Source organism: Oryctolagus cuniculus, chromosome 7, assembly GCF_051225735.1.
Source record: "Oryctolagus cuniculus isolate XC-2025 breed Fujian yellow rabbit chromosome 7, ASM5122573v1, whole genome shotgun sequence".
NCBI classification, from domain to species: domain Eukaryota; kingdom Metazoa; phylum Chordata; class Mammalia; order Lagomorpha; family Leporidae; genus Oryctolagus; species Oryctolagus cuniculus.
This window is the reverse complement of record NC_142873.1, coordinates 44,644,337-44,669,712: the sequence shown is the minus strand read 5'-3', so window position 1 is coordinate 44,669,712 and position 25,376 is coordinate 44,644,337. Positions and strand designations below refer to the sequence as shown.

At 57.9% G+C, this 25,376-nt stretch overlaps 1 protein-coding gene across 3 annotated transcripts; it reads left to right on the top strand.

The window, feature by feature from the left end:
* Positions 1-157: 157 nt before the first annotated feature.
* On the top strand, positions 158-23,970 carry ATP8B2 (ATPase phospholipid transporting 8B2). Of its 3 annotated transcripts, XM_051858641.3 has the most exons (29): positions 158-340; positions 2,502-2,569; positions 3,347-3,442; positions 4,745-4,803; positions 5,445-5,558; positions 5,684-5,782; positions 6,072-6,133; positions 6,230-6,302; positions 6,575-6,645; positions 6,915-6,994; positions 7,807-7,965; positions 8,189-8,277; positions 10,235-10,431; positions 14,469-14,677; positions 15,456-15,499; positions 15,746-15,911; positions 16,037-16,225; positions 16,345-16,460; positions 16,775-16,939; positions 17,025-17,136; positions 17,267-17,372; positions 17,512-17,653; positions 17,843-18,026; positions 18,160-18,383; positions 18,657-18,740; positions 18,907-19,152; positions 19,261-19,399; positions 21,685-21,815; positions 22,005-23,970. In XM_051858641.3, exons 2-29 carry the CDS (start codon positions 2,539-2,541, stop codon positions 22,281-22,283), a joined length of 3,666 nt encoding a protein of 1,221 aa, XP_051714601.2. In that variant the 5' UTR covers positions 158-340; positions 2,502-2,538; the 3' UTR covers positions 22,284-23,970. The 3 variants fall into 3 exon arrangements, with proteins under 3 accessions (XP_051714601.2, XP_051714602.2, XP_089156023.1); XM_051858642.3 differs by lacking the exon at positions 3,347-3,442; XM_089299897.1 differs by lacking the exons at positions 158-340; positions 2,502-2,569; positions 3,347-3,442; ... (9 more) ...; positions 10,235-10,431; positions 14,469-14,677 and adding an exon at positions 14,719-14,972.
* The last annotated feature ends 1,406 nt before the right edge of the window (positions 23,971-25,376 follow it).

The following is a 25,376-nucleotide window of genomic DNA, read 5'->3' as shown; positions in this document are numbered from 1 at the left end:
CGGGGAGGATGCGAGGGCTGGGTTCCCGGCCCTGGAGCTCCCCGCGGGCCGGTGAAGACCCTCCCCCTGCCCCGCACAAACATGGCGGCCGCCGCCTCCCCTCCTCTCGGCCCTCCCCGAAACCCCCTCCCGCCCCCCGCCCTCTGCTGCCACTTCCGTCACTTCCGCCCCGCCGTGGCCGAAACTGACACAAAGTAGCGGGCCGAGGCCCCGGGGGGAGCGGGGCCGCAGCTGGGGGGGGCGGGAGCCCGCGGGGAGCCGAGTCGAGCGCCCCCCGTCCCAGCCCCCGGCATGGGCAGGACGGGGCCGCCGGGGCGGGCGCCGAGCGCCGAGCGCTGAGGTGAGGCGAGGCGAGGGGAGGCGAGGCGGGGGCAGCCGGGGAGCGGGGCCGGGAGATGCGGCCGCGGGCCGGAGAGACCCTGGTATCGGGAGCTGCGGGGATCCGCGGCGGGCAGTGGGCGACGAAGGAAAGGGGGGTGTCTGGGGGAGCCGGGAGGCTGTGGGCAGGGTGGGCGGAGAGGGTGCCCGCGGGGCGCGTGGAGAGCCGAGGCGAGGTTTCTGCAGCAGGGACGGAGGGGTGGCCGCCTGGGGGATTGTGTGCGTGAGAGCGGGAGTCCGGGTCCCCGGGGGCCGGGAGCCCGCAGGAGGGAGCGTGGGGCAGGCAGGCGCTGTGCCAGAGGAAAACCAGGGGGGACCAGGAGCTTTGGCAGCTCCGCGCTGTGGAGTCTTGGGTTCTGCCCATGGCCGGCGAAGGTAGCCTGGGATGGTGTTGGTTGCTTGCGCCTTGGATTCCATGTCCTCCTGTATCCCTGACCGGCCAGCCTCCGCTGAAGGAAGAAGTCTTGGTTGGAAAGGAGAAGGGGCCAGACCTAGGGGAGGAGCTGCTGTCCTCCATGGAGCACTGCCTCTTCCCGGGACTGGCTATTTTTATCCTAGATGTGGCTGCAGAGGGGGCTGGGGCTGGGGCAGGATGGCCAGGCAGGGCGACGTGGCCGATGGGCTTGACTGGTTCAGAAAACCCAGGCTGGAGGAGACTGCGAAGGAGACAGAGGGGGTCCTGGTTGCCAGGTCTCCCCCTCCCTTTCCCTTCCTGTCACTGCCGCCCCCCCCGGGGGGGGGTGGAGGTCTGGGGCAAGCCTGCTCTCCTCTTCCCCCGGGGTCTTAGAGGTGAAACAACTTTCCTGGTCGGTGTCCAGACTCCAGACTCCTGCTGTCAGCTCTTTCCTCGAACTCAGACCCAGGCCTCCCAGGTCCGAGTGTGGCTTGGGGCCCCCCTCCCCCTGGTGGGATGGGGTGACTTGTGATGCCTACCCCTGCATCCTCTCCTTGAACTCCTCCCTCTGCACCCCACCCTCCCATGACTCAGACTGCAGACTGGGTGGAGACCCTGGCCGGGGGCCCTGGAGGAGAGCTTGGCATCTTTCAACAAAATGTGGGTGAGGGATTTTCTTCCTGAGCCTGACACCTTGCCGGCCGTCACCGGGGAAGGGCCACACTGGAAAGGACTTCTGGCTTTTCGGTGCTGCCTGCGCTGGGGAAAGGAGAACTGGTGTGGGTGACTGGGCCGTGGCCAGAGTCTGTAATTACAGAGGCTGGGCAGACAGGCAATTAGTATCTTGGGGCTGGCCGGCTGGTGGGGTGCGCCCTGTAGACTGGAGACAGAACCAAGGTGGGGGGGGGGGCAGAGACCGCCTTCCACTAAAAGAAAGGAGGTGACTGGCTGGCAGTTTCCTTTGGGCAGGGTTGAGGCTCTGTGACCCTGCCTTGTAGGCCAGGCCTTACAGCTCTTTAGAGGAAAGAGTACATAGGAAGGTGGAAGGGAGCAGAGCCTGCCTAAGTGATGCTGCCCCCGTGCGCACCCGGGCCATACTGCCTGGACTGGGCTTGAGGTGGGAGAGAGGAGGGGGACTCCCTGCCAGGGCTGGCCCAGAATGAGAGGAAGCCATTTGGGGACAGGCTGGCAGGAAGTGAAGGCTGCGCTCACAATGTGAGCTCCCTTGCCGGAGGTGAGAATGGAAGCCCCAGGGTGGGGGTGGGGGTGGGGGGATTGTAAGCATTTTGAGAAGGGAGGAGCCTGCCCACCCTGTTTCCTGATGTACTGCCAGGTGTTTCCTGGCTGATGTTCCCTCCACCCCACCCTTTGGGGGAAACTGTGCTTTCTAATAAGCACAGCCACAACTCTGCCACCAGGAGGGCACGTGAGAGCACCCGTCACCCCTGGGACGGATACCTTGAGCCCTGCTGACAACGGCTAGCCCCTTCTCTCTGCCCCCCACCCTAGCCTTGGCTTCTGCCTTATGGCATCTGAGGCAGAGGCATGAGGGAAGGTGGTGCCGTAGGCCCCTCTTCTCTCTTGGACCCATCAGGGCCTGGAAGAGGACAGGTGCTGGTCCGGGAGGGGCGGGGGCAGAGCTGGAGAGGGCTTTCGGAAGGAGCCTGCTGCAGGGAATGGAGGGTTACCTTCAGCTTCTTGACCTCTCGCATCTGTCACCTTCCTGCAGGGTCTCCCATGGGACTGCTGGGACCTTGCTGGGTGAGATGGCACTGTGTTCAAAAAAGCGCCCCCCAGGTAAGACAGGCAAGGAAGGGAATCCCCGAGACCATCAGAAGTGGGTGTTGGTCAATGTGGCTCAGGGAAAGGAAAGAGGGACCAGTGGTAAGGGTCCGAAGACAGAGACATTGAAACCCATCTTGGGGGAGCCTAGGAAACGGAATTCTTAAACTGGATCCCTGACCTGGGATCTCACCCCAGCCCCCCCACCCGGAAATACCTATACTTCTATCTCGGGGCACCTGCAGCTCCCACTTCCTGACCTGGGGAGCTGTGTGCTTGGCTCCCCTCCATCCTCTCGCTTCCCCGGTCCCCTCTGGTCCTCCTGGTTTTCCTGCGGGCGGGGTCGAAGGGAGGACAGCGGTCGTCCCGGACTACGCTAGCAGCTCGCTCGCCCGCAGTGGCCGGGCTGGAGGGGGCTGGGGGAGGGGGAGGCGGGGCTCGCGCGCTGCCTTTCGCCTACGCGGCGCGCTGGCGGGCGGCTGCCCTGCAGCCCGGGAGCGGGCGGGGGCGGAGCCTGGGGCGTGCGCACCGCGGCGCGGCCACTCAGCGCGCGCTGGCCTCCGCGGGGGGCGTGGGGGCGGCATCCGCGGCGGCGGCCGCGGCGCGGCTCTGCTCTCGGCGTCCCCCAGCGCGGGCGGCCGAGACGATGGCCTGGACTGCGTGTGGCGCGCGTGCCCGATGGCCGGGGCTCCCCTCTGAGCGGCCACAGCTCCTGCGCCTCCCCGGGGGCCCACCCCGTCGGCACCGCTGAGGCCGAGGACAGACAGACATTCTGCCCTCCCCCGCTTCAAGCCGGGATCATGACGGTCCCCAAGGAGATTCCCGAGAAGTGGGCCCGGGCGGGGGCGCCTCCCTCTTGGAGCCGAAAGAAGCCCTCCTGGGGGACAGGTAACAGGAGGCAGTGCCTAGCAGCTCCCTTGCGGCCGGGATTCCCCCCTTCAATTCCGTAGCCTCCCCTAACCTTCCCCAATGCTCTTTCCAGACCCGGAGAGCCTGGCTGTGAAGGCTCCAGCCCCTGCCTGCTTTCTTTGCATGATGTTTGGTGATTGCGCAGGGTCTCAGCCCGAAGGGCCCCCTCTCGGGAAGTTTCTGACAGTGAAGTGGCTTGGCTGGCAGGGACAGCGCTGTGCCCTGGTGTTATGTTACTGCAGTGTGCTCTGCAGGGGTCTTGGGAGGCCCCAGGAAGGGCCTGGGAGTGCTGCCCTTTGCCTCCGGGACGGGTGGAAGACATGTTTAGTGCCTAACCAAGTTACTGCCTGAGGTAGAGGTGACCCCGGGGGTGGGGGGGTGGCGGGTGGGCTGGGGAGCCCTTCATAGGAGCACACTTTGTTCTGAGACCTGAACTTGGCACCTGCCTTCCAGGGCCTGTGTGGGTTTCAGGATAGATGAAGTGAAATAGATGTTACTGAGTGACAGATGAGCTGTTTAGGAGAAATGTGTGCAGATGGTACAAAAAGGTGATTGAGAGCCAGCGTTTCTAATACATTTCATTCTTCCCTCCTCCATCTCTGTCTCCGTCTGCATGACCCATGTCCCTGACCCCCCCCCCCCCATCTCTTACTTGAAGATGAGCTTTGAAATAAGGTGATGTCATTGTGGGCCAGTCAGAAGCTGCTGCTGGCACCATGTGACAGGCAGAGGCTCCGGTAGGGGCACTGCACGTGGAGCTGAGATGCTGCCGCAGAGCAGCTCCGGGGCACAGTGACCCTCCAACTCGCCACCCACCTCACCCCCCAGGATGGAGGAGGGCTGTGCCTGCGCCTGGGTCTGCAGTGACCCCTGGGTGGGCCGGCGGAAGCTTTGTCTTTGGCTGTCCCTCCCTGGTTGTGAGGAAAAATGCATTGATAGCAGCAACAGAAGGGTACAGGGATTCCCCCAGCTGGGGCTCCTCCTGGGCGGTGGGGGAGAGGAACCGAGTGCACCCAGTGGGGACCTTGACAGCTGGCCGTGAGGGCAGAGAACTCTGAGGGTAGCCTGCAGCGCCCTGTGGCCAGGCTGTGGTGAGAGGTGGACTAGAGAGGAGAATTTGATGCCACCTCCGGTGTGGCGTGCACTCCTTAACACCGTATTTATTCTATGGAAAGAACCAGGGGCCCTTGGTGGAACCCCCACAGAGTGGGTGTGGGCCTGACCAGGTGTGGGTCCAGGCCTCGGTTGGCTCCTCCTGATGGCAGCATCGTTCTGTTGCAGAAGAAGAAAGGAGGGCGCGGGCTAATGACCGAGAATACAATGAGAAATTCCAGTATGCGGTGAGTGACTCCAGACCACTCCTCGGCTCCCCAGCCCGGGCGGAAGGCACGGGACATCCGAGGTCGGGGTGGAAGGCTGACTGCGGGAGGGGCGGCGGCTTCCCTGGCTGCTCTCCATCTGCTGTGCTGCTTTTTTTTCCTGCCACCACCTATCCATCAGTGAAGCAGGAGATGCTGACCCCGTGACCCTCCCTTCCCGCTCCTGTTTCTGCCTCCCAACTTAGGTTGCTGACTTTGGGGGAAGCATCAAACTGGTTTTGGGTTGAGGCTGGAGACTGCCTCATTTCTTTAAAAAAAAAATATTTATTTATTTGAAGGGCAAAGTGACAGAGAGGGGAGAGACGGAGATCAATCGATCTGCGGCCTGCTGGGTCACTCCCCAAATGCCTACAGCAGCTAGGGCTGGGCCAGGCTGAAGCCAGGAGCCAGGAACTCCATCCAGGGACTCAAGCACTTGGGCCATCACCTGCTATCTTCCCAGGCACATTAGTGGGAAGCTGCATGAGAAGTGGAGTAGCTGGGACTCGAACTGGCACACCCATAGGGGTGCAGACGTCCCAAGTGGCTGGTGGCTTAACTTGCTGGTCCCCAGTGCACACCCCCTGGAAGCTGCCTCATTATTTTCTCTCCCACTGCCACAGAGTAACTGCATCAAGACCTCCAAGTACAACATCCTTACGTTCCTGCCTGTCAACCTCTTTGAGCAGTTCCAGGAAGTCGCCAACACTTACTTCCTGTTCCTTCTCATTTTGCAGGTGAGTGACCTGTTGTAGATCCTCTGCAACTCACAAAGCCAAACAAAGCCCAGCAAGAGGAAGGTCTAGGGGGAAGGAGGCAGGGGGTGGGGCCTCAGAAGCATGCTCCTCTTTCCTCTTTGCAGTTGATCCCACAGATCTCTTCCCTGTCCTGGTTCACCACCATTGTGCCTTTGGTTCTTGTCCTCACCATCACAGCTGTTAAAGATGCCACTGATGACTATGTGAGTTGTTTTCATTCTTCTACCTGTTCCCCACTGCACACCCTGCATCCCTCCCCACAACGTAGAGCCACCTGCACCCAACAGAATTCCTTGGTGACCTTGGCACCCTATACCTTCTGCAGCCAGATCCATGCCGTCTCCTAGAGGCTGTATGGGGAGGGAGTCAGGAAGGGAAGTGATGTGTGAATGGGTTTGTATAGGCATTACCCAGCATGCACTGAGGCTCACAGGTGGTCCCGTTTTCTTGGAGCAGGAGAAGGTGCCTTACCTTTCTCAGTTCTCTTTTCAGTTCCGCCACAAGAGTGACAACCAGGTGAATAACCGGCAGTCTCAGGTGCTGATCAATGGAATGTGAGTCCTGTCGGAGACCGGGGCCCTGGGGAGGACGGGGTCCCCCGAGAACCTCTCCAGCCACTGACAGCCTCGTCCTGTCTTCTCCTTGCTCAGCCTCCAACAGGAGCAGTGGATGAATGTCCGTGTTGGTGATATTATCAAGCTAGAAAATAACCAGTTTGTGGCGGTAAGGGACGAGGCACCCTTCCAGGCCTACCGGGTCTCTTCCTCTTCTTGAGCAGACAGGGAGTGAATGCTGATTTACTGATTTCCACCCGTGGAAGGAAGGAAGTTGTCTTGAGTGGGGGACTTCAGTGCCATGTGAACGTGTTGGGGACTGGCCATTCTTGCACTTGGTGCTGAGCAAACCGAGGCTCCCCGGTGGAAAGAGTGAAGATCAAAGAGTCCGTTGCGGGTGGAGGTTTGGTTTCCGTGCTTCTCATTAGGTTCTCCCCGCAGGCGGATCTCCTCCTCCTCTCCAGCAGTGAGCCTCACGGGCTGTGTTACATCGAGACAGCAGAACTAGATGGGTAAGTGGCATGCCCGAGTGTCAGTGCTCTCCTTCTGCCCCCTTAGGTGTAAAAAGATTGTTTTTGAGAGAGTTCCCAGGTCTGGACTCTGGGGCCTTTTGGAAAATTTAGGAGTAAGAAAAGTTTTGGATGTGTAGAAGTACGCCACCACCCCTTTCCCCCAGCCCCTGTGTTTGCTGGGCTAAGCGGTGGGTGCTCCCCGGTCAGGTGGCCCTAGCTGGACTCTGGCGGGTGGGAGAGAGCCGGGACTCAGGAGACTGTCTTTCCAGAGAGACCAACATGAAGGTGCGTCAGGCAGTCCCCGTCACCTCGGAGCTGGGCGACATCAGTAAGCTTGCCAAGTTTGATGGTGAGTTGTCGCAGAGAGGTAGCCTTCAGGGGTGGAGGGGGGTTGGCTTTGGCATTTCAGTTTGTCTTTCCTTGTTGCTGGGCTGTGCAGCTCCCTGGGCTTTTTTGGGAGTGTCAGGTGGCTGCCGTTGCTTTGAGTGGATGGTCATTTCAAGGGGACCTCACAGCTGAAGGCCCCTCCCTTGCTGTGTGTGTCGAGAGGCGGTCAGCGTCTTCATTTTGCGTGTTAGCTCAGAATAGGATATGCGCTCCTCCAAACAAGACAAACTGCAGAGCGTGGGAAACGTTAATATCCTGGTCCCCGTTCTCCCGCTCCTTAGGCGGCCACCTTAACCGACATATCCATTCATACTTTTCATACACGTTTATATAAATATGATTGAGTGCAATCACACTATACCTAAATCTACTGTGTAAAGGAAGCTACCCGGCCCTTTTTAATAACTACGTGACATTTCATAAACTCGGTGTTGCATAATTTATTCACTGACTGTTCAGTTGTTTCTAGTCTTTTGCTGTCCAAATAACACTTTGATAAAACTTGTGTGACTGTTGATAAAGCTGGTGTGTGCTATTATTTCTGCAGAGTGGAGTCCCGAGGTGGGGTGGGGTTACTGGGTCCAGGGATACTTGTACTTTTGATATTAGTTCATGCTGCCTCATTGTTGTCCTGCAAAGCTGTGTCAGCTCACAGTGCCACCAGCGGTGTGTGGATGGGCTTCCATCTCCCTTTGTTCTTTCTCTTGGTTTTGCCATCTTGAGGTCAAGCCGTAGACCGAAGCTTGCTCAGTGACTCTCTTGTTTTCCCTCCAGGCGAGGTGATCTGTGAACCCCCCAACAATAAGCTGGACAAATTCAGCGGCACCCTCTATTGGAAGGACAGCAAGCTGCCCCTGAGCAACCAGCACATGCTGCTGCGGGGCTGCGTGCTGCGCAACACCGAGTGGTGCTTCGGCCTGGTCATCTTCGCAGGTGACGACGGGGAGGGTTGCTGCTCGGCCTCCCTCTGCCGCGGGCCGTGAGGCGGGGTGGGTCGGTAGAATGCGGAAGGTAGGAAGCTTCTGGCCCTGAATCCGGGCCTTTTGCCCAGTCCGCATCTCCGTTCGACCCTGATGTCCTCCAGTCTGGGGATCCGGGCAGAAGCCCAGGGGCGGGTGTGTTACTTAGCTCTCATAGCCCTTTCCTTCTTTTCTAGGTCCAGACACTAAGCTGATGCAGAACAGTGGCAGGACAAAGTTCAAGAGAACAAGTATTGACCGCCTGATGAATACACTGGTGCTCTGGGTAGGGGCTCTCATATTTGACTCCCAGCCCTTGCCCTCTGGTTCTCCCTGGGTGGCGCCCTTTGCACCCATCTCTCCTCCCTGGCTGGCAGGCAGGCAGGCTTTGGGTTTGGCTCTGAAGCCACTGGAAGGTTCGCTCCTCAAAGGCAGTGTTTATTTCAGGCTCCTTTTAGACTTGGGAGATGTTATTTTAAAAACCTTAGGAACGTGCATGAATCAACAACTTAAAGAAACTAAAACAAATCATCCCTTCTCTGGACTGCAGTTACAGTGGTGACTTAGTGCAGCATGTGACCTTCTGTTTGCTTTTGCCAAGACAAGGAGCCCTTCATGGGATTGAAGAGGGAATTGAAAGAAAAATCTCCATTTGGAAGATGGTTCGCAGGGTCTTTGCCCCCAACTTCTAAGAAGGAAGGATCCCAGAGGGAACAGTTCTGTGTTAGTTTATGGCAGCTCCTGAATCTGTCCCTTGTTCAGCTGGAGATCTGAGCACTTTGTCGGGCTCCCCTCCCCTTCCTGTACCCCCGCTGCCTGCCCCCCTACATTACCAACATGCAAAGGCTGGAGCCAGCCTCTTTGAGACGTAGCGTAGGCCCTGCTTTTAAAGGTGTGTAGAAACCTAGCCTGGGCCAGGGGTTAGGTTTAGTGTGCAGATGCTCACGTTGCCCCCTAGTGGTCCATGGGTACCAGGCTGCTCTGCTTTGTTCCCAAGCCTCAGTGGTAGAGGCAGCATTGGAAATAGATGTCAGGAATTAGACCATGGGCTCAATATTTTTCTTTCAATCACCAAGACTTTAGTTTCTGATGTTTAAAAGTGTTTTTTTTTTTTTTTTTTTTTTGATTGCTTGTTTGAATGATCGAGAGACACAAAAAGAGACAGATTTCCATTCACCAGTTCATTCCCAAACTGCCTCCAACAGCCAGAGCTGGGCCAGGCCAAGGCTGGGAGCCAGGAACTCAGTTTGAGTCTCCCACATGGGTGACAGGGGCCCAAGTACTCAGACGTCTTCTGCCGCCTTCCCAGGGTTTACATTAGCAGGAAGCTGCTTGGGAAGCAGGACCTGGCCTCAAACTAGGCACTCCGATGTGGGACGTGGGCATCCCAGTGGTATTTTAACTGTTGTACCAGACGTACCAAATGCCTGTCCCATGTGACTTCTGACTAATCAAGAAATCTGTATTTATGAAGATGTGGTTTGTTTCCCTGGTTAGCAAAAGAGAGGAAAGGCGGGCATTTGACACAGTGGTTCAGACACCACACACAGCATCCCATATCGGGGTACCTGGGTTCCAGTCCTGGCTCTGCTTCTGATTCAGCTTCCTGCTGAGATGCACCCGAGGCGGCAGCAGGTGATGGCTCAAGTACTTGGGTCCCTGCTTCTCACAGGGGAGAAATGAATTGAATTGCTGTCTCCTGGCCTCAGCCTGGCCCAGCTGCAGCTGTTGGAGGCATCTGGGGAGTGAACCAGCAGATGGAAGATCTCACTGCCTCTCAAATAAATAAGTAAAAAGTTATTAAAAAGTTTAAAAAGAGGACAGTGTGTTTGAGATCATGACGAATATAGTAACTTGGCTTCTTTGTTGGCTTGTGGAGGCTCAGCTCAGGTGAGTGGATACTTTGTAGTAGACTTCCTCCTTCTGTTGACCGTGGCTCACTGCAACTCCTACTACCTCAGGAGATTCCTGGGAGTTCCAGGATGCCAGGCTGATAGCTGCCAGCTCTTTGATTGTCCCCGTTACACAAATGAGAAGGCGTGGAGAGAGAAGGCCACGTGGCTGTCAGTGGCCCACGGGAACCTGTCGCTAGTTCTGGGTGCTTTCGGTAGAGCGCGCTGCCAGCTTAAAGATGCCTGTGCCTTTAAGGACTCAGGACTTGAGTAGTGACTGCCTTTAGGATGCACTTGGTTTTGAGGGCCTGCGGAGTGTCAGCCAAGCCTCTGCCTCTCGTTCTTCCCCAGATTTTTGGCTTCCTGGTCTGCATGGGGGTGATCCTAGCCATTGGCAATGCCATCTGGGAGCACGAGGTCGGGATGCGCTTCCAGGTCTACCTGCCCTGGGACGAGGCAGTGGACAGTGCCTTCTTCTCCGGCTTCCTCTCCTTCTGGTCCTACATCATCATCCTCAACACCGTCGTGCCCATTTCACTCTATGTCAGGTACGTGCTCTCCCCCCTGGGGTCTCTGCAGAGAGCCCGGCTGCTTCCTTGGAAAGCTCTTTTCTCCGAAGGTGAAATCCTGGAGAAGAAACGTGGGGTCCTCCTCTTTCTGTGCGGTGAACATCTTACGTTCTCTGTTATCTGTGCGCACAGCAAGGTTGTTACCGCGGGTTCCTGGCACTTTGGATTGTATCAGAGCAAAAACCACATTTATTTATTCAGCGCGCATTTATTGCATACCCTGTGTTTGCACACGTGTGTGTGCAGATGAGTGTGCTCAGTGTCACGGCACAGAGGTGAATGGGGCTTCTTTCCCCTGGGAGCTTGTCTAGCAGAGGAAGAAAAAGCTAAACGTGTCATAAAGCCGGAGCAAGTACTGTGGAAGGCATCCTACTTAGAGTCTTCTGTGCGTCACCAGGGAATGCAGAGATGTGTCAGGTGGCCTCTGCCTTTGAAAGCAGCAGGCCAATGGTGGGGTGGGTAGGAGAAGTGTCACGGTTCCACGCAGGAGGCGCCAGCTGCCCTGGGGGCTGGGACTGCCCTGCTCCTGTGCAGGTCATCAGGGCATGTGTTAAAGAGGCAGCCGCTGCACTGGGCTTTGAGTGCCGGCTTGGAGAGGGAAGGTGGAGCCGGACACAGAGGGCTGGGAACGAAGGCTTGAAGACGGAACTGAGGAATGGCGTGGGAGACGGTGGGGCAGGAGCGTGGACTGTGAGTGAGGGGCTCCGGGAGATAGGACTAGAAAAGTAAGCTAGCCCCTGACTGGGGAGGGTCTTGAATCTTTGCCTGTTGACTTTATGCATACTAAACTGTTAGAAGATTTTGGAGAAAAAAAAAATCTAAAGAATCTGTTCTCAAAATGCATTCTAAAGGAATCTAAAGGGTGCTTCAGGCACTGTTGGCCATCAGTGCAGCCTGAATTGGGGTCAAGGAGATGGGCTGTTGGCGGCAAAGAGGACGTGAGCAGGGACTGGCCAGTGAGGGCTGCAGGGAGGCGGGGATGCAGGAGGCTGACGGGGGTCGAGGGTCGGAAGGAAGAAAGAAACTCACCCATTCAGTGCTTTGCACTTGTGATAAGGGAGCCTCCAGCCTTTTTTTTTTTTTTTTGTAAACATTTATTTATGTATTTGAAAGGCAGAATGATACAGACAGAGAGAAATAACTTCTCTTTGCTGGTTCATTCCCCAAATGTCTGCAATAGCAAGGTCGGGGCCAGGCTGAAGGCAGGAACCAGGAACTCCATCCTGGTCTCCCATGTGGGTAGCAGGGGCCCAAGGGCTTGGGCCATCCTCTACTGCCTTCCCAGGTAAATTAGTAGGAAGCTGCACCAGAAGCTGAGGAGCTGGGGCTTGAAGAGGTACTTCAGGTATGGGGAGTTGTCACAGGCGGTGGTCTAACCTATGCCACAGTGCCAGCCCCAGCTGGTTACATTTTTTTTTTTTAATATTTATTTATTTGAAAGGTAGAGTTACAGAGAGGCAGAGAGAGAGAGAGAGAGAGAGAGAGAGAGGTGTCTTCCATCTGCTGGTTCACTTCCCAAATGGCTGCAGCAGCCAAAGCAGTGGTGGTCCAAAGCCAGGAGCCAGGAGCTTCTTCCAGGTCTCCCACGGGGGTGCAGGGCCCAAGCACTTGGGCCATCTTCCACTGCTTTCCCGGGCCATAGCAGAGAGCGGGATCGGAAGTGCAGCAGCCAGAGCTTGAACCGGCGCCCATATGAGATGCCAGCACTGCAGGCGGCAGCTTCAGCCGCTACGCCACAGGGCCAGCCCTATCCTGTTACATTTTTAAGGAAATGCTTTATGGAGGTACTCAGAGCTCTGCCTATTGTTCATCTCTGTTCACACAGATTTCCCAAGCAATCCTTACCCCGCCCCCCAAGCGTCTGAATCTTAGTGCTGACCTCAGTGAGAAGATAAACATTTCTGAGCCGAGGGTGTGCCGAGTGGGCTTTCCCAGGGCGTCAGGAGGAGGGGCAGGGCTCTCCCAGGGCGTCAGGAGGAGGGGCAGAAGGTTCTTGGTTTAGTCCTGCCTGCTTGTTAGCCATGTGACCCCAGGCAGATCCACAGTCACTCACACGTCACAGGGTGTGTCTTCACACGTAGAGTGAGAACAGTAATACTTCTCACCTGTACAAGGAAAATGAGAATTGGATTTTAAATATTAAGTTCCTCTGCAATCAGAGTGGCAGCAGGTCTGGCACTGCCCTTGCGTCTCCAGGTCATTGCTGTTGAAACATTCTCTTGCCTGCAGCCTCACTCTGTTTTCCCACCTCTGGCTTTGCTGTCCACATTTTGTGCCTAAGGTCACTCGAAGCCCTTGGTCACTGCCCAAGAAAGTTTTCTTTCTGAGTCTGGTCAGGTGACAGTGTGTACGTCTGGGGGACGACGGGAGGGGGGACAGTAAGCTGTGTGGGAGCAGGTTGTGATTCCTTTCCCACGATCTCACTTTGCCTGGTGGTGGCGGGGTCCCAACAGGAGCCCCCGGCAGGTCAAAAGCAGGGCTCTAGTTACGGCCCTATTGCTCCACTGTAAACATGGGGTCCTTTCTGGAAATGAGGTCTGTCCACGTCTCCAGGGTACTGATCAGCAGAGAGGAGTGCACGAGATGTTAAAATGTGCTGGGGTGAGGGCGCCGGATTCTGTCCCGGTTGCTCCTCTTCCAGTCCAGCTCTCTGCTGTGGCCCGGGAGTGCAGTGGAGGATGGCCCAAGTGCTTGGGCCCTGCACCCCATGGGAGACCAGGAGGAAGTATCTGGCTCCTGGCTTTGGATCGGCACAGCACACTGGCCGTAGTGGCCATTTGGGGGGTGAACCATCTCCTCTCTGTCTCTCTCTCTCACTGTCGAACTCACTGTCAAAAAAAAAAAAAAAAAAAAGTGCCGGGGTGGACGTGTGCTGTGGCAGGTAAAGCAGTGATGGCAGCAGCCCATGTGGACCCTGACTCGAATTTGGCTCCTGTGCTTCGGGTCCAGCTCCCTGCTAATGTCCTGGGGAAGCCATGGAAGACAGCCCAAGTGTTTGGGCTGCAGCCGCTTGAGGGACCCAGATGAAGCTCCTGACTCCTGGCTTCGGCCTGGTCCAGCCCTGGCCATTGCGGCCATTCAGGGAATGAACCAGTAGATGGAAAGATCTCTCTTTGTCCTCTCTCTGTAATTGTGACTTTCCAAATAAATAAATATTTAAACAAAACAAAACCTTATGCCATTATAACTTGATACAAAGGTACTTCAAAAAATTTGTGGAACATGCAATTGAAAGAGAAGATTATTTTGGTGCAAAAAATTATTTTGAAGCCCACACCCTGTTTTTCCATGATACACATTTTCCACGAACTTTTGAAGACCCCCCAGGTATCATTCCCCAGATTGTCTGGGCCCCCTTGCTCCCGGAGCCAGCACCGGCACGTGGCCTGAAGGCTGCAGAGCTGGGGTGAGGAGCCCAGGCGAGCGTGGAGGAGAGCGCTCTGCCGTCCGGGGGCAGGGAGGGTGGCTTCAGAGCCAGCCCCGGTCTTCTTCCCTGGGACGGCCCCTCCCTGAGGGCCACGGTCTTCTTCCCTGGGGCGGCCCCTCCCTGAGGGCATCTGCGTGGCCGTGGCGTGCACAGCACCCTCATTATTTCTCTCTCTTTTTTCTCTCCCCCTTCTCCCTCGCGCTTTCTCTTGTTTTTCTCTGCATGGTTTCTGTATTATTAGTCCTGAGGTAAGAACTGGCTGAGTGCCTTGTCTGCAGTCCCTTTTCCTCCTCTGCCTGTGCTGTCTGTCCTGCCCTGGCCCTGTGTACCTTTCTGTCTAGAGCGTCAGCAGGGGTCGGGGCCGGGGCCGGGGCCAGGGCCGGGGCGGGGAGTTCCCTTGCTGGCCGGCCGTAGGACGCCGGCTCCACCTGCAGGCTCTCCTTGCCCTTTCCTGCCCAGGTGCCTGTGCCCAGGTGTCTTCTCCAGTCTCGTTTCTCCCCAGGCCGCAGGCCTGCAGCAAAGGCCCCTGTAGGTGGGGCACCTCCTCCCCTTCTTGCCCCAAGCGTCGCCTGCTTTCCCCCCTGTGCAGCGTGGAGGTCATCCGCCTGGGCCACAGCTACTTCATCAACTGGGACAAGAAGATGTTCTGCACGCAGAAGCGGACGCCTGCCGAAGCCCGCACCACCACGCTGAGCGAGGAGCTGGGCCAGGTGGAGTACGTCTTCTCCGACAAGACAGGCACCCTCACCCAGAACATCATGGTCTTCAACAAGTGCTCCATCGGCGGCCGCAGCTACGGTAGGGCCGGGCCTCCCCTGGGAGGGGGTGGGACCGGGAGCCCCGCAGCTCTCTGACGTTGCTTGTCCTTCTTTCCTACTTGGGCCTGAGGAGCCCTGAAAGGGTCCTTCCTGTATCCCGTGTCGGGAAGCAGATACTGAGCCCTCGGCCTGGTCTCGGCTCTAGGCAGTCGGGGAGCTCCTTGACTGTCTGAAGTGAAGCCCAAGACGCTGGCCTCTGGGCATCCTGGCCAGGTTGCACCTTGGCCGTCCCAGTGGAGTGCTAGACTCTCCCCAGGCTGCCGCTCGGGGCCTTCGTGAGTCTGGAATGTGACCATGCTCTTTGCAGTGTGGCCCCATTGCTGTGGCCTTGCGGCTGAGCTGCTGGGATGGCTCGGGACAGGGTGTGCGGGGTCTGACTTTTGGGCACTGTGACCCCTGGTAACTGCTTTTCGCACTAACCTGGACCTTGAGGTCAGTTGTAAGGCTTGGTCTGCTGTGTGGGCCTAACGGGTGGCGGGCACCCAGGGAGGCCCACTGGGCGGTGGGCACCGTGACCCTGTCGTGGCCACTGGGCGGTGGGCACCGTGACCCTGTCATGGCCAGGGTTCTGGATCCAGGGTGCCTGTTGCCCCCTGTCTGCAGGTCGGCAGTGTGAATGGGGGTGGCATCCGCTTGTCTGTTGGGGTTGGTTGAGGATTCCGGGCGCTTGCACTGGGGATTCTGTAATGGGTGCTTTTCCCTGCTGCTGTAGAGACCACCAGCTCTGACATGGCTTCTTCTGTCCTGGCTGTGTGTAGGTGACGTGTTCGACGTCCTGGGACACAAAGCTGAGCTGGGAGAGGTAGGAGCCTGTCTCCATAACTGTCCCTTGTGCCAGCTAAACCTGCCCTGTGTGCCTGACCGGAAGCAGTTGCCATGATTAGTGATGTGTTGTCTGGGCAGGTGTGGAAGCTGCTTGGCAGAGGTGGACAGGATACCGGGCTGTCCTCCCGAGGGCCGGGAGGGCAGCGGCACCAACCCCCACTCCCCGCCCTGGGGGGCAGCTCGGCGGCCCAGCCTTTCCTGAGCGCCTTCCTCCCCGTTCCAGAGGCCTGGGCCCGTCGACTTCTCCTTTAATCCTCTGGCTGACAAGAAGTTCTTATTTTGGGACCCCAGCCTTTTGGAGGCCGTGAAGATGGGGGACCCGCACACGCACGAGTTCTTCCGCCTCCTTTCCCTGTGTCACACTGTCATGTCGGAGGAGAAGAGTGAAGGTGCGTCGAGGGGCCGGCCACTCCCTCTTCACCCGACTCTGCCCTGTAGGGGGGCTGCAGCTCCCTGGGGGCCCGTGGCCGAGAGGGTTCCCCTTGGACCAGGCGTGTTCTTCCTCCCGACCCAGGAGAGCTGTACTACAAAGCCCAGTCCCCGGACGAGGGGGCCTTGGTCACCGCAGCCAGGAACTTTGGCTTTGTGTTCCGCTCCCGCACCCCCAAAACAATCACCGTCCACGAGATGGGCACAGCCATCACCTACCAGCTATTGGCCATCCTGGACTTCAACAACATCCGCAAGCGGATGTCGGTCATAGGTGAGGGCCGGAGTGGGTGAGGGGCGCCTGCGGACCCTTGGTGTGTTTAGGTCGTGGGTGTGTTTAGGTCTTTGCCTGCTGGATTTTTCTGGCACTTCCTCCCGCTGCCCCATTGACAGTGCGGAACCCAGAGGGGAAGATCCGACTCTACTGCAAAGGGGCCGACACTATCCTGCTCGACAGACTCCACCACTCCACCCAGGAGCTGCTCAACACCACCGCTGACCACCTGAACGTAGGTGGGGGGGCCGGGGCTGGCAGATGCCTCTGCAGCTCTCCGTGGCAGCGGGAGGGGGTGGGGGCGCGACTGTGTTCTGTTTGGTTTTTCCATATGTAAACTTCGGGGGTAAAATGCGATGTCTGATACACATGCACACGGTGGCTATTGTAGCCAGGCAGATGCACCTGTGTGCTGTCTCACCTAGTGACGTGTGTGTGTGTGTGTGTGTGTGTGTGTGTGTAGGGATGGAATCCCTGAAACCTACTCTCGGCATTAATGGTCCTCCAGCTGTCCGTTAGCTCGGGTGTGACTGCTGACTCTGCCCCCAGGAGTACGCAGGGGAAGGGCTCAGGACCCTGGTACTGGCCTACAAGGACCTGGATGAAGAGTACTATGAGGAGTGGGCCGAGAGACGGCTGCAGGCCAGCCTGGCCCAGGACAGCCGGGAGGACAGGCTGGCCAGCGTCTACGAGGAGGTGGAGAGTGACATGATGGTACGGGCTGCCACACAGGCTGTGGGCGGGTGGGCGGGGCTCGTGCCTGCTCCTCTGGTGCCAGGGACCCTTGTGGTGTTTTCAGTTGCTGGGCGCAACGGCCATTGAGGACAAGCTGCAGCAGGGAGTACCCGAGACCATCGCCCTCCTGACGCTGGCCAACATCAAGATCTGGGTCCTAACCGGAGACAAACAAGGTGAGACTCAGTGGGGCAGAGCTGCCCCCGGACGCCAGCCCTGTTGGGCCTTGCACGGAGCCTCGGCCGTGGGGAGGAGAGTGCTGACCTTGTCAGGTGCCTGTCCATAGCTCCTGCGTTCTCTTGGTAGAGACGGCCGTGAACATTGGCTACTCCTGCAAGATGCTGACGGACGACATGACCGAGGTGTTCATAGTCACGGGCCACACCGTCCTGGAGGTGCGGGAGGAGCTCAGGTGAGCAGGAGGCTGAGGCTGAGGGCAGGGGCTCTGCACTCCCCGTGGGGGCTCCTGGACCCTGTTGAGGCTTGGATCTGTGCTTGGATCCCGGCTGCTGTCCTGGAAGACTGCTACTGTTTCATTGCCACGTCCTCAGGAAAGCCCGGGAGAAGATGGTGGACTCCCGCACTGTAGGCAACGGCTTCACCTACCAGGAAAAGCTTTCTTCTTCCAAGCTCACTTCAGTCCTGGAAGCCGTGGCTGGCGAGTACGCCCTGGTCATCAATGGCCACAGCCTGGTAAGCGTCTCCATTGGCTGCTGGGGCAGCGTCCTTCCGGAGGGCACTGTCTCCATGCGCTCTTGGATCTTACCTTGTCCTCGGTGCCCTCGGCTTCAGAGGGAGCTGTGGTCCTTGAGGGGACCGAGAGGAGCTGAGTCTCCAGAGGTCTCCCAGGAAGACTGTGGCGCTCAGGTCCCTGTGTTCCAGGCCCACGCACTGGAGGCAGACATGGAGCTGGAGTTCCTGGAGACAGCGTGTGCCTGCAAAGCCGTCATCTGCTGCCGGGTGACCCCCCTGCAGAAGGCGCAGGTGGTGGAGCTGGTGAAGAAGTACAAGAAGGCCGTGACACTGGCCATTGGGGATGGAGCCAATGACGTCAGCATGATCAAAAGTGAGTGTGGACTGTGCAAGCGTCTGGGCTCCCACCGAGGTCTCGGGTCCCGGAGTGGTGGCAGAAGGGGCTGGAACTCGGAATCTCAAGTGTGCAGCCGTCTTCACTCTCTTGTCCCCTCTTGTCTCTGCAGCGGCTCACATCGGTGTGGGCATCAGTGGGCAGGAGGGCATCCAGGCCGTCCTGGCCTCCGATTACTCCTTCTCGCAGTTCAAGTTCCTGCAGCGCCTCCTGCTGGTGCACGGGCGGTGGTCCTACCTGCGCATGTGCAAGTTCCTCTGTTATTTCTTCTACAAGAACTTTGCTTTCACCATGGTCCACTTCTGGTTTGGCTTCTTCTGTGGCTTCTCAGCTCAGGTAGTCGGCGTTCCAAGTCCGCGGTGTTACGTGTCTGTAGACTCCTTAAGGGTTGTGGGTGTATCTGCCCCGTTCCCCACTTCAGTCTGCCACAGCCCAGCAGCTGTCTGGTGTATGATTTGAAAAAATGCTGTTGTGGGCGTAGAGAAAGGAGCTCCAGACAGTCCCGTAGGGCCCCTGTATGTCACAGAAACTGTCGTCCTGTGCTGATTGACAGCCAAGAAAGAAGCAAGCGTGCATGCTCATTTCTGATTGGTCCCTGTTCTCTTCCAGACCGTCTACGACCAGTATTTCATCACCTTATATAACATCGTGTACACCTCCCTCCCAGTCCTGGCCATGGGGGTCTTTGATCAGGTATGGGGGAGTTCGGTGGCTCAGCGGGAAGGGAAGGCACTGTTGTGACGCCATGCGGTGGCAAAGGCTTGGGAAAGGAGGAGGCTGGGCCAGGGTATGTCCTTGACCATCATGAGCTAAAACTACAGCTTTTGCGGCCTTCTGTGCTGTCCGGCCCTCGCCCCAGGATGTCCCTGAGCAGCGGAGCATGGAGTACCCTAAGCTGTACGAGCCTGGTCAGCTGAACCTGCTCTTCAACAAGCGGGAGTTCTTCATCTGCATCGCCCAGGGCATCTACACCTCCGTGCTTATGTTCTTTATCCCCTATGGGGTGTTTGCCGAGGCCACGCGGGACGATGGCACACAGCTGGCCGACTACCAGTCTTTCGCAGTCACCGTGGCCACGTCGCTGGTCATCGTGGTCAGCGTGCAGGTATGAAGCTGGCCGTCCCTACAGCCGCTCTAGGCACCACACTCCTGTCTCTTGGAGGGCGGAGGGGCTGTGAGGGGTGCTCCTGCCTATGACGACTCCTTTTTGTAGATTGGGCTGGATACAGGCTACTGGACGGCCATCAACCACTTCTTCATCTGGGGCAGCCTCGCTGTCTACTTTGCTATCCTCTTTGCCATGCACAGCAATGGGCTGTTTGACATGTTCCCGAACCAGTTCCGGTTTGTGGGTGAGTCCCCGTCTGCCTCTCGGATTAATGAGGAGCCACAGCTGTTCTGGGACCAACAGGGTATCGGCCGGTCTGCACAGTAGGGACCCCTCACTCAGTGCTCTTTGTGTGTCGGGTCCCCTGCGGGTGCTGTGGAGATGGCAAGGTGTGTCTGACCCAGGCCCTGCCATGTCTGTGGACGTGAAGAAGAGCATGCCAGGCCGTGGGAGGGCAGGGCTGAAGGAGAGCACGGGTGGTGGGTGTCAGCGTCGGGTCACCTCCAGAGGTGGCGGCTCTGGGGGCTGGGGCAGGGGAGGCTCCAAGTCACTGGCTGTGTCTGGGGATCAGAGTGCACCAGCGAGGGTGGGGCGAGAACCCCTGTTGAGGATCAGTGGGAGACGGGCTTCCAGGGGCACTTGGAAGTCTCAGAATGCCAGACCGCCAGGTTTGCATTGGACTGGCTAGGAGTATTTAGTTGGAGGAAAAAGGGGAACAACATCAAAAGATTACTATATATATTTTTTTTTGTTTTGTTTTTAAAGATTTACGTATTTAGGCGGGCGCCGCGGCTCACTAGGCTAATCCTCCACCTAGCGGCACCGGTTCTAGTCCAGGTCGGGGCGCTGGATTCTTTCCCGGTTGCTCCTCTTCCAGGCCAGCTCTCTGCTGTGGCCCAGGAGTGCAGTGGAGGATGGCCAAGGTCCTTGGCCCCTGCACCCCATGGGAGACCAGGAGAAGCACCTGGCTCCTGCCTTCGGATCAGCGTGGTGCACCGGCCACAGCGCGCCAGCCGTGGTGGCCATTGTAGGGTGAACCAACGGCAAAGGAAGACCTTTCTCTCTGTCTCTCTCACTATCCACTCTGCCTGTAAAAAAAAAAAAAAGAAAAGAAAAGAAAAGAAAAAAAAAGATTTATGTATTTATTTGAAAGGCAGAGTTACACACACAGAGAGAGAGAGAGGTCTTCCACCTGCTGGTTCACTCCCTAAATGGCTGCAAGAGCCAGAGCTTTGCCGATCCAAAGCCAGGAGCCCAGAGCTTCCTCCTGGCCTCCCGCGTGGATGCAGGGGTCCAAGGACTTGGGCCATCTTCTACTGCTTTCCCAAGCCACGGCAGTGAGCTGATCAGAAGTGGAGCAGCCAGGACTGGAACCAGAGCCCACATGGGATGCCGGCACTGCAGGCAGCAGCTTTACCTGCTGTGCCACAGCTCCTGCTATAGAAAGATGGAACTGATAGTGTTGGCCAGCAGGAACCTTCTGTAGTCACCAAGCACAAGGCTGCTGAGCCCTGGTGCCGGAGTGGCTGTAGTGGTGTCAGAGAGAGGCTGGGTGGGAGGTCCTGCCTCAGTTGCTTCAGATCTGTTTGCCTGTGCAGCCGGTCAACATCCTGTCAGCATTCACTATATGCGAGAGAGACAGAGGACCTGCAAGTAAACAGATAACAGTGCCTGGAACTAATGAGTCCTGTACAGACCGTCAGGCAGGGTAGAGAGTGACAGAGTAGTTGGCCAAGCCTCTTGGGGAAGGGATATTAGAAAACCTGAATAAGGGGCAAAGGAGCAGGCTACGTGGCTCCACACGGAGGCCTCTGCAGCCGCGGGCCTGGGGAGGAGTGGAGGAAGGGAGGCGCTAGGTCGGGGGAGGGGTGGTGAAAATCTATCCAGACACTTAGAGCCCTCCCAGGGCAAAGTGAGCACTTTGAGTTGTAATCTCCATGTGACAGGAAACATTGGAGGGCCGTGATCGGGGAGTGTCGTCTATTGATGCGTGTTCTTAAAGGATGACTTTGTCCTAGGGGACAAAGGTGGGGGCGCCCATCTAGGAGGCTGTGACAGCAACACAGAGGAGGATGAGGGCGGCCTGGAATGCCGAGAACGGTGGTTGCAGGCCGTCAGTGTTTCGGACCCGAGGGGGAGAGGAAGGCTCCCGATAGACAGCCCAGTGTTCTGTGCGAGCGGCTGAGGGAGTGGTAGCATTTCCTAGCTGGGAAGATGAGAGCAGATTCGAGTGGAGGAGCCATGTTCAGCCAGGCACGTGGGGTTGAGGTGCCTGTTCGGTGTTCCACCGGGATGTCCAGTAGCCGGCTCTCGGAGGAGTGGGGCTGGGGTTTGGGGGCAGAGTGTGGAACTGGAGTCAAGCGTGGAGGTGAGATGGTTAGAGGGCAGGCAGGGAGAGGGAAGGTGGAGACAGCTGGAGTTTGGAGATCGGAGAAGTGGAGCTGCCAGAGATCGAAACCCCCAAGTCAGGAGGCTGCCCTGGCATCTGCTCCATGACTTCTGAGGCCGCTGCCTTCTGTCCACCCCCAGGAAATGCCCAGAACACCCTGGCACAGCCCACGGTGTGGCTGACCATCGCGCTCACCACTGTCGTCTGCGTCATGCCCGTGGTCGCCTTCCGATTCCTCAGGCTCAGCCTGAAGCCGGACCTCTCTGACACGGTGAGGGGCCAGCCGCCGGCTCCACGGCAGGACCAGTGCGGCAGGGGGGCCTCTGCTTGCACCCGCGTGCAGCTGTTTCTGGCTCCTCCTTGGGCCAGACGCCTGTGTGCCCACCCTGGGTGCTGTGGGTCCCTTCCCCCTGGGGATGTCCCCTGACCGCCGGCTCCGTCCCTGTGTCCCCTCCTCCAGGTCCGCTACACCCAGCTGGTCAGGAAGAAGCAGAAAGCCCAGCATCGCTGCATGCGGCGTGTTGGCCGCACGGGGTCCCGGCGCTCCGGCTATGCCTTCTCCCACCAGGAGGGCTTCGGGGAGCTCATCATGTCTGGCAAGAACATGCGGCTCAGCTCCCTCGCGCTGTCGGGCTTCACCGCCCGCTCCAGCTCCAGCTGGATTGAGAGCCTGCGCAGGAAGAAGAGTGACAGCGCCAGCAGCCCCAGCGGTGGGACGGACAAGCCCCTCAAGGGCTAGAGGCCAGAGCTGCAGTGCCCTGAGCAGGTGACCGGAGCACGCGGGGCTGGCTGGTCTCCGAGGGGACAGTGCCGGGGAACTGCTGGTCCTCACGCCCTGTCTCTCCTCCCCGCTGGACTGTCCTGCTGGGCCCTCCAGGGTGCTGGGGCAGCCCCTGGCTGAGGCCCCTCCCACCGGCTGGGAAGGTAAGGGGCGTGGGCCCCCAGGGCAGCGCGGGGGCCGAGGCCTGGGGCCCAGGTGTGGAACCAAAACCCAAGAAAAAACTGTGAGAGATTGGGTCTGCCCTGTGCCCTTGCCCTGCCTGGGAGCCCACAGGGAGACTCACCTCCGTATTTTTTTACTCCTATTCCCCAAGAGGGGCCCTAGTGGCCCTTGTTCCTGAATTACACAAGAATGTATCATGCCGGGAAGCCAGGGGCCCGCTGGGGCCTGTGGGCCCCTCACGTGGTCCCTCTGTCCTCCATTTGTGTTTGTATCCAGTTTGTTTTTGTCTTTTATTTGGCAAGTGGAGGAGGCCTTTATGTAACTTTTATGTTGTGGTTGGTGTCTTAACTGGTGAGAAGAGGAAGCTGGCACACACTGGGGTGCCCCAGCCTGCTGGAGTGGTGGGGAAGAGCCACATCTCGGGGTGGGGGGCTCCAGCAGCTGGGGCTGTCCCAAGACAGAGGAGCTGATGAGGGGGCGGTACCTTTCAGCCGGAGGGTGTTGGGAGAGTAGAGAGGAGGGTTTGGGCCTGTCTCCTTCCTCACCTTGAGAGTCAAGTGCTACCCTCTGCCCCCAGCAACGCCCCTGCCCATGCTCCTGGACCCTGGGCTGGGGCCTGGGAAAATGGCCCTATCGGTTTCAGGGAGCCACAGCTGGGTATGAAATTTGTAGAGAACAGGTAGTTTTCTTTCATTTTAGAAATCTAGGCCCAAGTTCATTAGCAGACTCCCTCTGACCCTCCTCCCTCCTTGTCCAGCACTTTCTTGAACCTACACCCCAGGTGAGGCCGGCCTGGAGGGGAACCTGGCCTCTGTTCTCCTCTCCTGGTAAACAAGGGGCCCCGGCCCTCTGGGCCCAGCACCTGGCAGAGGCCGTAGAGCCGAGTGCTGGGTGGCCCAGGCCAGCAGCCCGCCTACTCTGCACAGGCCTCAGTGGGAGCCTTGGCCCAGCCCGTCCTCTCTCCCTCCACCACCCCTGCGAAGCTGTCCCCGGAATTAGGTGTTGGCTGGGTAGCTGCTGCCGATCAGCCTTGGGAAGAATCCTTGCCTTCGAATGCTGTGGAGCTGGGCGTGGCATGTGCAGGCCTTGAACATCTGATGCGGGGCGGTCCTGGAGCTGGAGGTGGCTGCGACGGGGTGGGGAGGGCTTTGACAGGGAAGTCCCTTTGGCCACAGTTTACAAACCCAGGATCATGTCTGTCTGTGTGTCTCTCAAGGTGAGAGTGATTTTTATACCAAAGAGGAATTTTTTTTTCATATTTGGTTTGTCTATATTATATAAATATATATATACAATTATATATATATATATTATTTTTTTGGTTCTCTCTCGTTTTTTAGGGAGGGAGGAAAGTACCAAGTTGCATTGAGCTGTAATTAAGGAACATTCTGTATAATTTATGACACATTTCTATACTTGCAAAATTATATCATTTTATGGATATAAGAGAAAAAATACCTTTTTATAAAATTCCAATTTCTGAGAAGTGTGTAATTTGTCTCTTTTCTGCTCTTTAAGCGAGACTAGGGGTTAGGAAGTCAAGACAAAGTGTCTGTCTACTGGGGTTGGGGGGTCCACCTGGGCGAGCTGGGGAGACGGGAGCCTGGCTGCTGTGCGGGCCCTCCCCAGTGGAGAGTGTTCAGCGGGTGCTGGGTGCTTAGGACCTTGACCCATTTGCTGTGCCGAGCACAGGCCACCCTCGTTCCTGGGCCGCGCTGGGTGGCTGAGTGCCTGCAGGAAAACCTCCGGGAGGCTGGTCCGTGGCTTTGCCTTTTGCCCTCCCCCCAGCCCGCCTGTTCCCTGCTGCAGCCTCACAGCCGCACGTCGGAGACCCTGGGTTGTACAGACCAAGACTCAGAATTTGAGGTCAGCCCTGGAAGATGGGGAAAACAGAGTGGAGTGAGGCCCAGGGCTAGGGTCAGTACAATGCTGATGGCCGACAGTGGCCTGACCCGGCCGGCCCCCAAGCTGGCCGCCGCCTCCACCCCACCAGTCTGGTCCCTCACCTCCCTTTCTTCTCAGAAACAGAGTTCCAAGGAGGCTCTAGGCTCAGAGGGAAGGCTTGAAGATAAGATCAGTTTCCCTCTTGAGAACCAGTCCCGGGGGCACAGCCTGATCCCTGCCAGCGACCATCAGTGCTCAGTCTCCTGAGGCTGGTTCCAGCCCCACCCCGCCCCCAGCACCCCTGTACTTCCGGCCTTCCCTTTCCCACCACTGCTCAGCTGTGGGGAGCTTGCAGAGGACAGCGGTGCTGTTCCGGCCACAGAGAGGATTTTCTCCCTGCTCCTCAGCTGCCTGAGGCTCTCTGCTCACCCTGTCTGAGGGGCAGGGCCACCACTGAGGCTCACAGACACGGCTTCCACCTGTGCACAGCACGGTCTCGCACCTGTGACTTCCCACTTCCTCCCGGCTTGCTACAGGTGCCGCTTGACCCAACTCCCTCCCTGCAGGAGCTCAGGGAGGACTTGGGCACCCGCCGTGCTCCTGTGCCTTCCCAGGGGTGCCATGCCTGTCTGATGCCCCGGCTGTGTTCACCCTTGACCTCCTTTCTGAGAGCATTGGTCTCCCCTCACTAGAGTTGCACACCCCGGGCCCCGCACATCTCCCATTCTTCACCTTCCACTGGTGCGCAATGCGAGTCCTGCAGTCTCCCCTTTCCTCCTGGGCACTCACTCTTTTTAAATAAATAATTGTTATCTCATAGATTTTTTAAAATTTTTATTCAAAAGGCAGAGTTACAGAGAGGCAGAGGCAGAGAGAAAAGTCTTCCATCCACTGGTTCACTCCCCAAATGGCTGCAACAGCCAGAGCTGGACCGATCCAAAGCCAGGAGCTTCTTCCAGGTCTCCCACACAGGTACAGAGGCCCAAGGACTTGGGCCATCTTCCA

Excerpts from the sequence above, each read along its gene's own strand:
- ATP8B2 (XM_051858641.3), top strand. The coding sequence starts at position 2,539 with ATGGCACTGTGTTCAAAAAAGCGCCCCCCAG. Across the intron at positions 2,570-3,346 it reads TTCAAAAAAGCGCCCCCCAG|CCGGGATCATGACGGTCCCC; the intron begins GTAAGACAGGCA and ends CCCCGCTTCAAG. Across the intron at positions 18,027-18,159 it reads TGACGTCAGCATGATCAAAA|CGGCTCACATCGGTGTGGGC; the intron begins GTGAGTGTGGAC and ends TTGTCTCTGCAG.